This window comes from Ursus maritimus, unplaced genomic scaffold, assembly GCF_017311325.1.
Source record: "Ursus maritimus isolate PB19 unplaced genomic scaffold, ASM1731132v1 scaffold_3, whole genome shotgun sequence".
NCBI classification, from domain to species: Eukaryota; Metazoa; Chordata; class Mammalia; order Carnivora; family Ursidae; genus Ursus; species Ursus maritimus.
The window spans coordinates 2704067-2717881 of record NW_024425563.1 but is presented as its reverse complement, the minus strand read 5'-3'; the positions used below and the strand labels follow the sequence as shown (position 1 = coordinate 2717881).

The window sequence follows — 13815 nt, the reverse complement described above, 5'->3', positions numbered from 1 at the left end:
ATGTTCTTTCTCCCAAGTATCCTGTTGTAATTCAAATTTCTTCTTATGATAGAATACAACGTCTCAGAATGTAACCAAACGGCCAATGCAGCCAATGCAGCCAACTGCTCCAAGAAACAGTAACCTGCGCGAGTTGCCCATAGCGCCGTCGCACGTTATGGAGATGAGTAGCAGCCGCTGCTCTTCCACGCCCGCAGCTCCAGGAAAACCTGTCGCCAGCACGTCCCCGGGGCCCACGAGGCCAGGGGGTGGGCCCAGGGGCGCACAGGGCAAGAACGAAGCCAAAGTCAAGCCAGTCAGCCCTGTGGTTCAGCCCAAAGAGGAGGCAAAAACAGAACCGGAGGTAAGACTGTTTTGATTAAAAAATACTTGATCTCAAACAGGAAGCCTTATAATCAACTTGTACCTCTTAGCGTACTCTCGTCCAGTGAGTTTTTCATAAAATCTTCACTTATTTCTAACCGGATCCTTCTTTGAACCTAACAGCATGTCCACGTGAGACACACTTTCATCCTCACGGGTGTGTGGTGTCAGACAGTGTTTCTGTATTTTGCAGTTGTAACTGATGCTGTCGAACATGTTGTCTCCTGGGGAGGGGGGAGCAAGTGATCGGATCTGTTTGCCTGATGCTTCCGTGCGATGGGGGTTCCGTCCCAGGCTGCTCCCTAGACCTACAGATGCAGCAGTTGAGTAGTATCTGTGAGACGTAGGTTCTGACCAAGAACGGGAGTCTACTGTCCATAGGTTAGTAACACGCCCTGGGAGGGGTCCACCATTGCTAGCAGTGGCCTTTGTGTCTGGGATGTGGGAAAAGATGAGTATGGGGAAGTTACACCAGTATTTTTAAAAACTACGTGGAACGTATATAGTAAGTTAGTATCATTTATTAACATAACATAATGAAAATATGAGCGTGAAGAACTTCCTTAGGTAATACAGGTGTGAAAGAATAAGTCACGTTTTCTTAATCACTTATCTTTCCATTGAAATTTGGGGGTGGGGTCAGATTTTCCTAATACATTTTTTTTTTAAGATAAGAGTTATTCGTTTTTTAGAGAGTGTGTGGAGGGGAGGGGCAGAGGGAGAGGGAGACAGAATCCCAGGCAGACTCCTCGCTGAGTGTGGAGCCTCACACAGGGCTTGATCTCACGACCCTGGTATCACAACCTGAGCCAAAATCAGGAGTTGGATGTTTAAGCGACTGCACCACCCAAGTGCCCAGGTTTTCCTAATAAATTCTTGCAGCAGTGAAATGTTGCCACATGAGGAAGTAAACACAAAGTAAAAATATAGAGTTAATATTTACTAAGATCATATTAAGAAGGGGTGAGTTTCTTGGTTTTAAGATCAATATATGAAAAAATTAGGTAGATTTATAACGTGGGTTCGGGTAGTTTATAAAAAGAAGTTTTTGCTAAAAATTTTATCCTGCTTGTAGTCCCAATAGCTAGCAGCTCCTTGCACGTGTAACCTCATTTGGCTCAGAAAAATTAAGTCACGTGACCCTTTACTTCTCTAGTCACGCTGGCTGGCTGAACTGAGCGGAATGAGCTTTAGGCTCAGCACGGGCCTCTTCGGGCTGTTCTCTTCACAGCAGTTGATTGAGGCCGGCTTCTGGGGGACGTTTTCTGTGGCACCCAGCAGGTGCTTTGTTTCTGAAGTGAGACTTGCGGGGAGCCGTAGTGTAAGTTGACTGTTTTCATGTGTTCACTTGTCATTCTGTGGACACATGCCGTGGGACCAAGAGTGAGACCGTTTTACTTTTTAAGAAGTCTTGTATTTGTTTGGCTTGGGTAAACATGGTTTATTTTCTTAAATTCACCCAGTTGGTAATGATATCACAAAGGACAGATCTGTGTACAAGTATTTCTTCCTGTGTATTTGAACATAGTTTAATTCTTTCTTGATTGCTTGGGGAAAATCCTTGGTGAATGTGAATTATTCCTGTGTTGAGACAGCAGGTGCTCTGGACTTGCATGCTTCCCTCAGAAGTCTGCCTCTCCCTGAAAGCCTGGCCAGCCCCAGCGCCTTTGAGCTATTGTCTACATCCTCCTGTTGGTCTTTCCTCCCTTTAACGCGTGTCTTGCTCTCGATTCCTACTTGAGCGCTCATCTGCCTTTCGGTTTGCTGTAGATGTGTTGTAGACTTTGAAAATAGATAACCAGGTTGGTTGGAATGGCTTCTGAAATGCCAGGCAAGTCCTGATGAGGCCCGACTCTGTCCCGTATGTCATTTGCCTGGCTTCTAGGAGCACCCACGGACTCCTCAGCTGCCTTCTGGTCTTAATTCCTAATTCTCAAGGTTTATTTGTTATTACCTGAATTGTAGAGAGATTAAATCCTATTACGTTCTTTTGTAAAGGATCCTTGGATGACGGTAGCTGCGATTTTTTTTTTTTTTAAAGAAAATTATTATAATTCTTAACGAATGTTTAACTTTTAATAAACTCTCCTCATGGGATGCTTTTTATGAAAGTTACTAACTTTCTCAAAGATTTTTTGGGCAGACTTTCAGAGTGGTTTGGGGCTGGCATACTAAAGTCTTTCCTTATACACCATTAATATTCGAATACCGCAATTGGCAGCATTTTGATTCTGTGGAGAGTGCATGAGTTCAAGGTCAGAGAGATTGACTTGTGCTGTTCATTATCACCAATTATTCTGTGACAAATGAGTTTGAGATCAGGCTGAAAATTCTGTACGAAAAATCAATAGTTCTAATCAGGCCCTTTCAGGTCATTTACACCCACCTTTTGTTGGTTCGTCAGAGAAGAGCCAGATAAAACCTCTGTGGCAGCTTGGTCTCCCCACTGTTGCCGTTTCCATTCGAAACATATTTTGATATCGTAAATGAATAGTTTAATTGGTTTCAAACTTGTAAATGAGTGGAAATTTACATTATTTCAATAGTTTTTAATATTCTGATAAGACTTTCCAAATGAGCTTTAGCTGTGTGTAATTTTGTTCCCCTCCCCAGAGGAGGGAGTTAGACTTAAAGTCTATACGCAGATGTCAGATGGCTTCTTGCCGATCCTGAACTGAGCGTTTTTGGAAGGTGCGTGTTCTCAGCCCGTTGCGCTCGACCAGGTCGGCCACCCTCGCCTCCTCCTCCTCCTCCGCAGTAAAGCAGGCATGTGTTCTCTTGCAGTTTCCTGACGAAGACGAAGAAACGAGGCTGTATCGCTTGAAGATCGAAGAACAGAAGCGGCTCCGGGAAGAGATCCTGAAGCAGAAGGAGCTGCGCCGGCAGCAGCAGGCGGGCGCGAGGAAGAAGGAGCTGCTCGAGAGGCTGGCCCAGCAGCAGCAGCTGCACCTGCCCCCCGCCGTGGCAGAGCAGGAGCGGCCGGCGGCCTCGCCGTCGCCCACCAATGGAAACCCACTGTTACCCTTCCCAGGTGCCCAGGTCAGACAAAATGTGAAAAACAGACTTCTCGTGAAAAACCAAGATGTCACTGTTTCAAATGTTCAACCCAAAACATCAAATTTTGTGCCATCTGGTGCTAACTTGCAGTATCAAGGACAACAGATGAAACCATTGAAACATTTGAGACAGGCCAGAACCGTACCTCAGAGTCCAGCTCAGCACAAAGTCCTGCAGGTAAAACCTGCGGACGGGGAGGGGCCGCCACCCCCCTCACAGACCGCTCGAGTGGCGTCCCTCCAGGGCCGGCCCCCGGACGCCAAGCCCGGCGCGAAAAGGACTGTCATGCACCGGGCAAACAGCGGTGGCGGAGATGGGCCGCACGTCAGCTCCAAGGTCAGGGTGATTAAGTTGTCAGGCGGGGTAAGTTGACGAGGTAACTGGTGCCTCTTGGAATCTGCTTCACTCAGAATGTCCTAATTCCCAGAGAAGGGTTTCGAAGAAAGGGAGGTCAGAATCGCCTGTTACCGTCCTGGGGCCCAGCCTCTCCGTGCTTGCAGTCGGTGACGAGAGTTGTCATTTAGATTCTCTTGACCGAGACCCATGTTGTCTCAGTTGTCTGTCTTGAGTCTTCATGAAAGACCGTGTGACAGTCCCCCAGTTAGATGTTTCTCAGTTTTAGCTTATTTTTGTAGATAATTTGTGATAGAACCATCAAGTTTGTTTTAAAAATAAAATTTCCTTTACCACAAAACAAGTAATATGTTGTGTGTAGCGTTAGATTCAGGGAGCACCTGTGGGTGGGGGCGAGCGTGGCTGTGGCGTGGCTCCCTTCAAGCAGAATTGTTTCGGAGGCTGTTCCCTGTCTTCTCTTTTCAGGCTAATCTCCCCTGGTGGAAAACACAAAAGGATTAACGGAATTCTAAAGTGAAATCATGTATGATCTGACCATATGCTTTCAGAAGTGGAGCGCGCCTCCTTTCTTTCCTTTTGGACGGTGCCCCTTGTAGATGAGTTTTAGTGAGGCGCAGTCACTGCGGTTTGGCTGACCCTGTGGTCAGAGTAAACACAGTGGCCGCAGAGACTCCCCCTGCAGACGGTTCTCCATCAGGGAGCGCTCTGTAGCATCCGTACCTGCTTCCCCGGCCGTGTGCTCTTGCCTCTCCTGTGCGGATGGCGGCGAGTCCTGCCGCAGGTGCCCCGCGGTCTGGCTCTGTGTCGGGACGGGCCGTGCTGCCCCTCGTGCGCCGTCTGTGCTGCATGTTGCAGAAGGACGGGAGGAACTGCAGACGCGGGCTGTTAGAGCAGGCCCGCCAGACCAGGGTGGCCCTACAGCCGGAGCTCGCCGCGCCTCTGGGGACGGGTGCAGACGGGCGCAGAGGGGCGCGGCTGTGCCGGCCTAGGAACGGCTCCTCACTGGTGGTTTCACGAGTTGAGTTTTATTGTTTTTATTTCTAGGTCTGTAGACTAAAAGTGTGACTTTCTCACGTGCGATAAGAAAAATTTTGATAGAATGATATGAGTAGGAAATTCTATCTTTAATAAACCCAGTGCTGGTTTTTCAAATCTGTTTTTTCTCACCTCCATTCGTTGTGATTCAGAGTGTGGATAAGCAGATGGCCTCTATCACATCAGTGTGTTTTATCATTGTGCGTGTTTGTTTTCTTCAGGCCAGAACCCAGGCATTAAGCAGTTTCATGGTATCTCTGGTCTTCTGTTTTGACCTTGTTTTAGGGAGACTTCGTCAATGTCTCATTTTTTTTACTTGAGTTAAAAACTTAGGAGGAGGGGACATGGGGCCACGGGGCCATGATTGGGAGTAGCCCTTCTCCCGTGGCATTCCTGATTGGTGCTGTGTGTGGTGTGGCTGGTGTAAAGTGAGAGCCTCTCGTGGGCTAGGAGGTGCAGGGCACAGCTTTCAAACTAATAAGCACCTCTCCTTTAGAAGAATTTATCTACTTAAATTTTTGTTGTTTTTTTTCTCCAGTCGGGGGGGGGCGATGTATTTTTTATAAGGTTGTATTCCAGAATTATGCTGTGTAATTTTACAATACACAGAGAAACAACAGAGGAATGCTACGTGAAAATAGCACCAGCATGTTCTGTATCTTAGGATTTATTCCAACAAGTCCTACAGTAGCATCTTGGCAGCTTTCCACTTACCAGAGGATAAATGTCCCTTGTGTGTCTGTCTCTGAACTGGAAAAAATAGTATTTCCCTAGAGGCTTTGGATTTTTTTGTGTGGGTAGGGACTGTTTTTAAGAGAGCTTATTCATAATTGTGCAGGTGATATAAAGAAGAAATTCTTTTGTTAGGTGCTAAGTGAGCTCACATTTCTCCTGACTCTTGTTTCTGCCCTTGCTGGCCCTCCCTCTTTCCTCTGTGGGCCGTGGCCTGGGGCTCAGCCAGCACCCCTGTAAGGCTTTGACGGGCTTAGCACGTCACACCCATGCAGAATATTATTTATGCATTTCAGGTTTATAATTACTAATGGAATAAAAGCATCTCATTGTCTGTTCATGTTCTTGTCTTTTGTTGTGAGCCCTGGACTTCTATACATCCTATTAGTACAAAGACACAGTATGTTGTATTTATGAGGTTTCCTAGAGAGATTTCCTCTGGAGAGAGTCAGTTTTGTTCCCTTTACTTTTTTCTAATCTAAACTGGCATCAAATATATGCAATTAGATTATTCTTTCCATTCAGTCGCCTCCTCTAGTTCTACTGTTTGGTCTCCAGAGAGGGCACAGGACCATGGCAGTGCTAGAAAGTGGCCTGGTGAAGATCACAGCTCAGATAGGTGTCCGTCGAATGGTTAAAGTCTTGGAACTCTTATTCTGGAAATACCTTAAAATTTAATTTGGATTCTCTAGGTGTACTTTTACCTGTGAGGCGATTGTGAATCAATACAGAGCTCTCTTTTGTTATTTTCTGTATTTCATTATTTATAGTCAAATAATTTATCTTTGGGTTTTATTAAATTGGGTTTTTTAAAATGTGAAAGAGCCCGAGTCTTAAGACAGTAGTTGTATTTTTAGTCTTCTCTTTTATTATTTTTAAAGTGATTTTAGTTCACCCTAATCATCCTAAGGGAATTTCTCGTCCTTTTATATCGTTTTTCTTTGTTATGGCTAATGCATCACGGGCGTAGGAAGTGTTTTCAAAAAGAATTTAATACAAATTCCTTGTTGGCATTGGTTCTCACAGTCATGGCGAGCAGCGGCGTGGGAAAGCTCGAAGAGTGGTTCTTCACCTTCACAGGGGGCTCTCTGTTAGTGTCTTCTTGGTCATTGGTTGTTGTGAAATTCCCTTTCACGAAAGGTAGCAGTTGAAGCTGTCCCTTGGCAGGACCGAGCGCTTCTGTCTGTCCGTCCGTCCGTGGTGGCGCGATGTGGTGGAAACTGTGGCTCTGTGTGAGGAGGACCCGCATTTTGGATGGGCGTGTGTTATCCATCGTTTCTCTGAACCCCAGGCTCCAGGCTGTGGACAGGGCTATCAAGTAGTTGTGGGAAAGAGTAAATGAGCCTTCTGGCACGTGGAAGGCACTCCATGAACGTCTGCTTTCTTTTTGGGGTGCTCCTAAGGCCCCTTCCAGGAATGCAGTCTGTGATTTCATTTCTTACAACGTAGTGGTGGCCATAAAGCAGTGCTTAGCATCTACTCCGAGCATCTTTACGAGGTGGAGACTTGGATTCCCGTCTCACAGGGGAGTAGATTCAGTCTCAGAGACACTGCGTGAGTAGCCTGGGGCCACCCGGCTACTTGTTGGTAGAGCTGAGGTTCTTAGTATTCATAATGGTTGTTCTTGCTGCTGCATTGTTCCAAAGTGTTCCTTAGTTCTTGATCAGGGATAATATTCAACTGTTTCCAGTGAGTACGTAGCAGAATTGATTCAGAAAAGTTGTAGCTGGGCTTCTCGAATGAGGGCGATGATTAGGTTTCACTTTCTTTGCCAACCCCAAGTGGTAGTGAGTGACTGGAAAGTGTTGAGAAGGATTCTCAAAGTAGGAGAGAAGTGTCACGTTGGGTGCAGAGCCGCAGCTGTGTGGTTACAAGACTGGAGAGTGGCCGGGTTTCCGTCATTGCTGTTCTGGAACTGTAGCGTGTAGGTAAGCTCAGGGCCTCTGGCCCCTGATCTGGTGCAGTGAGGGGCAGGGTATCCTGGCTCTGTGCAGCTGTACCTTGCCGTGTGCTCCAAATGAACCTTTGAACATTTCTGTATAAGTCAAATTAGGTCACATTTTATATATAAAACACTGGGGTGAAAATCAGGGGAATTTGCTATTTAAAGAGACCTGTGTTGTATGGCTCATCAATATATATGTGGATTTTAGTTTTCCCACTCCTATTTTGTGGTCTGGCTTTGCTAGGTGAGATTACAAAAGGAGTAAGTGTGTGTAGAGTGGTGGTTTATGAAATGTGTTGAATTTTCTTGAGTAGTTCCAGAATTTCATATGCTTCCCTGAGGGTTACTTATATATAAGTAATTTACCTAAAGAGCTGTATTTGATGGAATGGTTCTTTTTTATTACTCTTAAAATATGGAAAAATTCATTTGCTCATTTCTCGGAAAGCTACTTAAGTATTTAATTTTCAGAAACCCAAAGAGCAATCTTTTTAAATGGTGATTTTGTTCATAACCAATACATAATCCAGGAAAACTATTCAAGTAATATCAGAGCAAATACAAAAATGTAGTGTTTACTCAGTGTAAACTTATTATAGTCATGCAGCCATCCTTTGTGATCATGCACCAGAAATAGAATTAGAACAGGCATGTGCCACAGGCACTTCCTCGGAAGGACTTTAATCAGGACTGCAGCTCCGTGTCCAGGTCAGGGCACGTTGGGTCGTGATTTCAGGTAACCTTGGTTCGTGGCCCCAGTGGGCCCCGGTCTCCTTGGGAAAATGCGGCATGCTCCCCCAGGCTGGCTGGGCGGGGGGTGGGGGGGCAGGGGGGGTTCCCAGGTGGTCGCGGGTGCAAGGAGCCGCTCAGGAGGGTGACCGACCACCCTTTCCTTGAAGCCCGAGGGAGGAGCAGTGGCTTCTTCAGAGCAGGACTTCCTAATGCTCTTTAAGAAGATGAAAGCAAACTCTGAATTCAGTGGCTTTATTCTAATTGAGGTAATAAAAATTTTAAGAATTTGGCAGCAAATTAAGTAAACAGTCCTTTGTCCTGCTGGCCACACAGAGAAATGGGAGAAGCTCAGAATGCCTCAGCAGGAAGGCCAGCTGTCCAGTTGTGATACTCTTGTGTTTTATTTTTAAAAGGCTGTCAAATGCTGCTTGCAAAAGGTCCCAGTTTATTTGTGTGTTTGAGCTTGCTTTCAGGGGTTGGATTGTATTCGTAGGTTCCTTCCCACCCTCCCTTGCTCAGAAGTTATTCTCAGATATTCTTTAGGAGCTGGTAGAAGAGGTAACACATACATACCTGAATTTTCTGTGTTTGGTGGAGGACATTTTATTTTGATGTAATTACAATTTAAGAGAAGTTGCAAAAATAGCGTAAGGAACTCCTGCGCCCCCTTTATCGGCTTCAGCAGGTGGTGTTCTGCCACATTGCATTGCCGTTTCTCTTTGCCCCCCTCGCACTCACATGCTCCGCCACTGTTGGGGAGGACATTGGAGCCGTGCCACGTCTCTCCTCAGCAGGGAGCTGTCCCCTCGCGCAGCCCGCAGGTACACGCATCAGAACTTCAGACGCAGCATCGGCACAGCGTTCCTCTGTGACCCCAGCGCGGCTCCCCCAGCCCGGCGCAGGGGCACGTGCGGTCCTCATAGTCCCCACGACTCTGGGACAGCATCTCTGGCCTTTGTGTGTTCTGCCCTTGACTTTTTTAAAAAGGAGAGGCTGGTGGTCTTGTCAAATGTCCTTTAATTTGGATTTGTCTTACTTCTCCTCGTGCTGTTTCAGGTTGTGCGCTTTGGGCAGGAGCCCCACAGAAGGACATCGTGTCCTTGGTGGGTCCTGTCGGGAGGCTCCTGGTGGGCTTGTCCAGCGTTGGCAACTCGGATCACTTGAGCGAGGTGGTGTTTGCCAAGTCTCCCCCTAGGGTTACGGTCCCACTCTTTGTAATTGATAAGTAATTTATGAGAAGATACTTCTGGACTATGGAAATGTCTCATTTCTAGTCAGATTTTCACTGTTTTTAGCAAGCCTTGACATTTTTATAATGTCAGCACACTCTGTGCGCTTACTGTGATAGCTTCCTCTTTTCTCTCACTTACTTATTGGTTCATTTATTTACAGCAGTATGGGCTTATGGATTCTTACTTTATCCAGTGAACTGTTACTATTGTTGGTTTTGAGGTTCGAATTGTCCCAGATGGGCCAGTGAGAGCCCCTTCAGGGTGGCTCTGTGTTCGTTGAACACATCCTGAAATCTGGTGCAAGAAGGGGAAGCTCAGCTCTGCGGTCAGTCCCGCCTTGGCGTAGTGGAGAGGGGGGCGCCGGGTGTGCTCTCCGAGCGCCATTGCTCTGGGCCCTGTCTGCACACACCCAGCCCTCCACTGTGAGTTCCAGAGGCAGAAAAATGAATCAAAAAGAGATACTGTGTGAATGAACATGAGGGTCTTGATGGACAGGGAGGCTAGCAGTGGCCGAGGTGCACAGTACTAAGAGGGAGCGTGTCTCCGTGGCAGGGGCCTGGTGGTCTTGGGAGGTGCAGGGGTCCGAAGTTGTAGCTCTGCATTTTGTTTTGTTTGCTGTGCATGTGCGCAGGGCTTATTGGCAGCTGTAGCTAGGACACAGCTCAGTCCCTCTCGGGGTGGGGTCCATCTCAGAAGGGTCCTCCCCTGGTGCCGGCGTTCCTGAGCAGGGCAGCTGGGATAGAGCGTGTCAGGCAAACATGATGGGGGCTGAGGAGCCCTGCGTGCGGTGGCAGCTCCTGCCGCTGCATGAGGAGACTAGGAGCTGCTCCACAGCCTGGGTGCTGTGCGGGTTGAGGGGCTTGTGAGGAGCAAGATAGGGAGACCTGATGAAGTGACTTTGAGTGAAGAGGAGGAGCTACCTGGCTGAAGCAAGGAGGGCAGGGGGAAAGGAAAGAGCCTTCTGGGCAGGTGGGGGAGAGATTGGATGAAGGTCCTGTGGCAGGGACGTCATGGCCAGTTTTCTAGCTATAGGAAGGCCGGTTGGACCAGAGTGCGGAGAGCAAGTAAGTGGAGAGGGGGCTTTACAGACTGTTCTAGGCCTCGGATCTTGATCACTAGAGCAGTGAGAGCCTTTGGGAAGTTTCAGCAGAGGGATTATGGACCTCGTTTTTGAACCTTTTTTTTTTTTTTTTAAGTATATGTCTAAACTAGTCCTTACTTGCTGGTTTTTTTCTGAGGCTCTACCTTCATGTTAATACACAGAAAGTCATAGGCACAACTCCTGAGCGTTGGATTTAGAGCCAGAGTGTTCATCCTGGAGCCGTCTGTCTTCGTGTGGGGACTCCTGCTTTGAGGAGGAGTTGCAGCTCCTACGCGTAGAGGGTGGGATTGGACTGGTCACCTTCGCTGCCTCCTGCTCTCCGGATGTGGCCTGTTTCCTGCCTCTAGCCTGCTGGCTACCTGCCCTGCGCGCCACCTGCCGTGCACAGCCACGGGTTCACGGAGCTGTCTCCTGGTTACTGCTCCTACTGAGGCTGGGCTTGCGCTTCTGCTCACTTTTTGTGTCCAGGGTGGAAGACAGTTTCAGGAATGTTATAAATATTTAAAAAAACATTTGTTGAAAAGATTGAGAAAGTATCTTAACCCTTTAAAAATCTGGACATTGTGTATGGTTTCTTTAATGAAATACCGAAGAAGAAATTTGAACAGTGTTTTTTCCATGAATACTTCCGGTTGTAAAAGTAATAGCTGTTTCTTGTAGACATGGGGATGGCACCAGTTAGCAAAATGGGGGAAAAATAGCATTAATTCTTGTTATTAATTCTTCTGGTTGTCTTTTCACGCTAACATTTATGGTTCCCTCGCAAACTCCTTTTTATTTGATGTACAAAGTGGGATTATATCATGCGTACAGTTGGCACTTTTTGGGTTGTGTTGAGTGGTGGGTATGTGGGAGGACTTTTCGTGTGGAGATGTGGGCCAAAGCAGAGCGCATCCCACGCTGTGGAGGTCACTCTGTGACCTGCGCTGAGCTGCCTCACTAGCGCAGAGGGCACGGCCCTCTTGACTCACTTGATTTCTGGCAGAAGCTAACGTGGTGTCAGGCAGTCCCTGGGAGCTGAGACCATGCTCGAGGATCGGGAAGAAGTGAGTTGGGTGGAAGTGAGTTGGAAGTGAGGTACGAAAGGACAGAGCTGCTGTGGACTTGGAATAGAAGGGTTCTGGGAAGACCAGACGGTCAGGGAAACTGAGTGTAAGAGAAGCTGCTTGAACCCAGATGGGGGAGCCAGGAGGGCCGGGGGCGAGGGTGAGTCCACGCTGTTGCCTTGCAGGCTTCATCCCTCTCCCGTAGGGGGGAGGCTGATGGGGTGGAGGTGGGCTCATTGGTTGCGGGGTCCTTTCCCTGTGACAGGTGCTCATAAGCCATCAAACGGCCTGAAGGCAACTAGCGGAAGAGACTTGGGGCATGAATCCTGATTAGTCCCATGTTTGAGGATATGCATATTCCAGAAACTTCCTTTTGGAGCGGAAGCTATTGTATATAAAGCTTTGAAATGCTTTAGTGGGCAGAAGTAATAACTTACAGAGAAAGGACTTTTTAAGCATTCTTAAACACGTGGCTTCTAAATTTGGGCAAAATCCGCAGTTGTTCGTTAGAGGACCAAAATCGGTTGTAATGAATCTGTCTCTCTACGTTAATTTTGGGGGTTTTTAAGGGGTATGATGTTGGGGAGTAAGATAAGTGCTTAAATCAGAAGTACTTCATGTATAACTAGGAATCGGGATGCAGTAACTCATTCTCCCCAGCAGAGGAGGACATTTTTCTCTGGTGTCTTCGGTAACTTCCCTCTCCTGACTAGCAGCAACTGCCAAAGATAGAGCCATGCTGCCTCGGCAGGGAAGTTGCCTTGGGCCTCACACCGCCAAGTAGCTCCTTCCAAGCTGCTCGTCGAGTGCAAGCTGGAATCTTCTCTCCCTGGCCTGGAGCCCCACCCACGTGGGGGGCTCCGCTGGAAGAGCCCAAGTTTACAGGAGCCCTGCTGCTTGGAGAGCCCGAGTGTGCAGGGCCCCACTGTCTTACCCTCAGCCACCTTTTCCTTTGGAGAGGCGTCCATTCGTGCGAGAGGTTGGGGAGTCCTGGGCAGTCCCGGGGGGGCTTGGGGCTTTGTTTTCTTCCCCCAGAGGCCAGTTAATTTTGTTTTTTAAAGATATCCCCAAACCTGACTCATCTCAGAAGGGTAGAACGGTGAGAGAAAGTGGGCGGGCCCTCGAGAACTGTGCCGTGTCAGCACCGTACCGTAAAGTCCAGCGTACATGCCGGTCAGGTCCTTTTATCAGGAAGCCCAGGCACTTACGGGGTCTGTGTGCCCTGGTCTCTTTAACCTTATGGATTTTGCTTCACTCAACTCATGTGGGCCTGTTACTGAAATTTTACGGGAAGTATTGTAGACTGAAGTTGCATACGTGTTTTGCATGCTTGCTACGGGTAAGGATAATTGATTGCAGAGAATCAACAAATGTAAAATATTCTCACCTCCTATTCTGTTGTAACAGTCCAATTAGGGAATTGACCTGGGAACCTGGGGAAAAAAATGTTAGCCTGTTTATTTTCTTTTACCTTTTCTCCTTTAAAGAGTAGTCTTCAAAAACAAAATAGAGCCTTAAATGGATTTATATTTAGAAACTTCACGTAGCATGCATATCATTTATTGTCCAGATCCTGAGTGAGCTTTCTAAAGATTACAGGGCTAGGCCCAGCATTGTTGCAGTTAATAGAAGCCTGTTCCGTGAGGTCTGTGGGCTGTAAGATCAGCAGCATTGCCATGACAGTGAAGTGGGCCTTATCGGAAGGAGAATTCATAAGAGGCTGCCCTGGGACCCTAACCACTGTCCTTGTGTGTGTCCTGACAATGTTATCTGTCCTCTCAGTACGGAGTATCAAATGTCTGTCATGAGTACAGAAATTAATTTAATGTCACCTGAAGACATGCAATTAATCTTTTAGAGGTTTTCATAATACCTTTACAGAAAGAGTTGCCAGTTTGGCGGATTTGGATTTTGGGGTTTAGAAGAAGATAAGGGAAATTAATTTTTCATCAGGGTTAATACAAGCTAGCAGGGCCACAAAAGCTGAGAAAAATGGTTGGGGAATTTGTCAAGTGTTGTCACTCTAGAATAATGCTGCTTAACGTCTGATAGGTGTAATCAAGAGTTGAGATTTCTATAGAGAGGGATTAATCAGTTTGCTCACTAGTGAATGCGAGTCAGTGATATCACTTCTTCACGGGGTTTAAGAATGAAAATAAGATTTGATCTGTCAAATTGCAGGAAACCCTGACAGTATCAGTGGGCATTTTTATCTAT

At 47.1% G+C, this 13815-nt stretch overlaps 1 protein-coding gene across 1 annotated transcript in view; it reads left to right on the top strand.

Annotated features, from left to right (window-relative positions):
* The window catches only part of RBM33 (RNA binding motif protein 33), a 130689-nt gene that overhangs the window by 91630 nt on the left and 25244 nt on the right, over positions 1-13815 (top strand). The window contains exons 14-15 of the mRNA XM_040643761.1: positions 53-343; positions 3148-3783. Coding sequence (XP_040499695.1) covers positions 53-343; positions 3148-3783 — 927 coding nt within the window. The remainder of the gene's footprint in view (positions 1-52; positions 344-3147; positions 3784-13815) is intronic.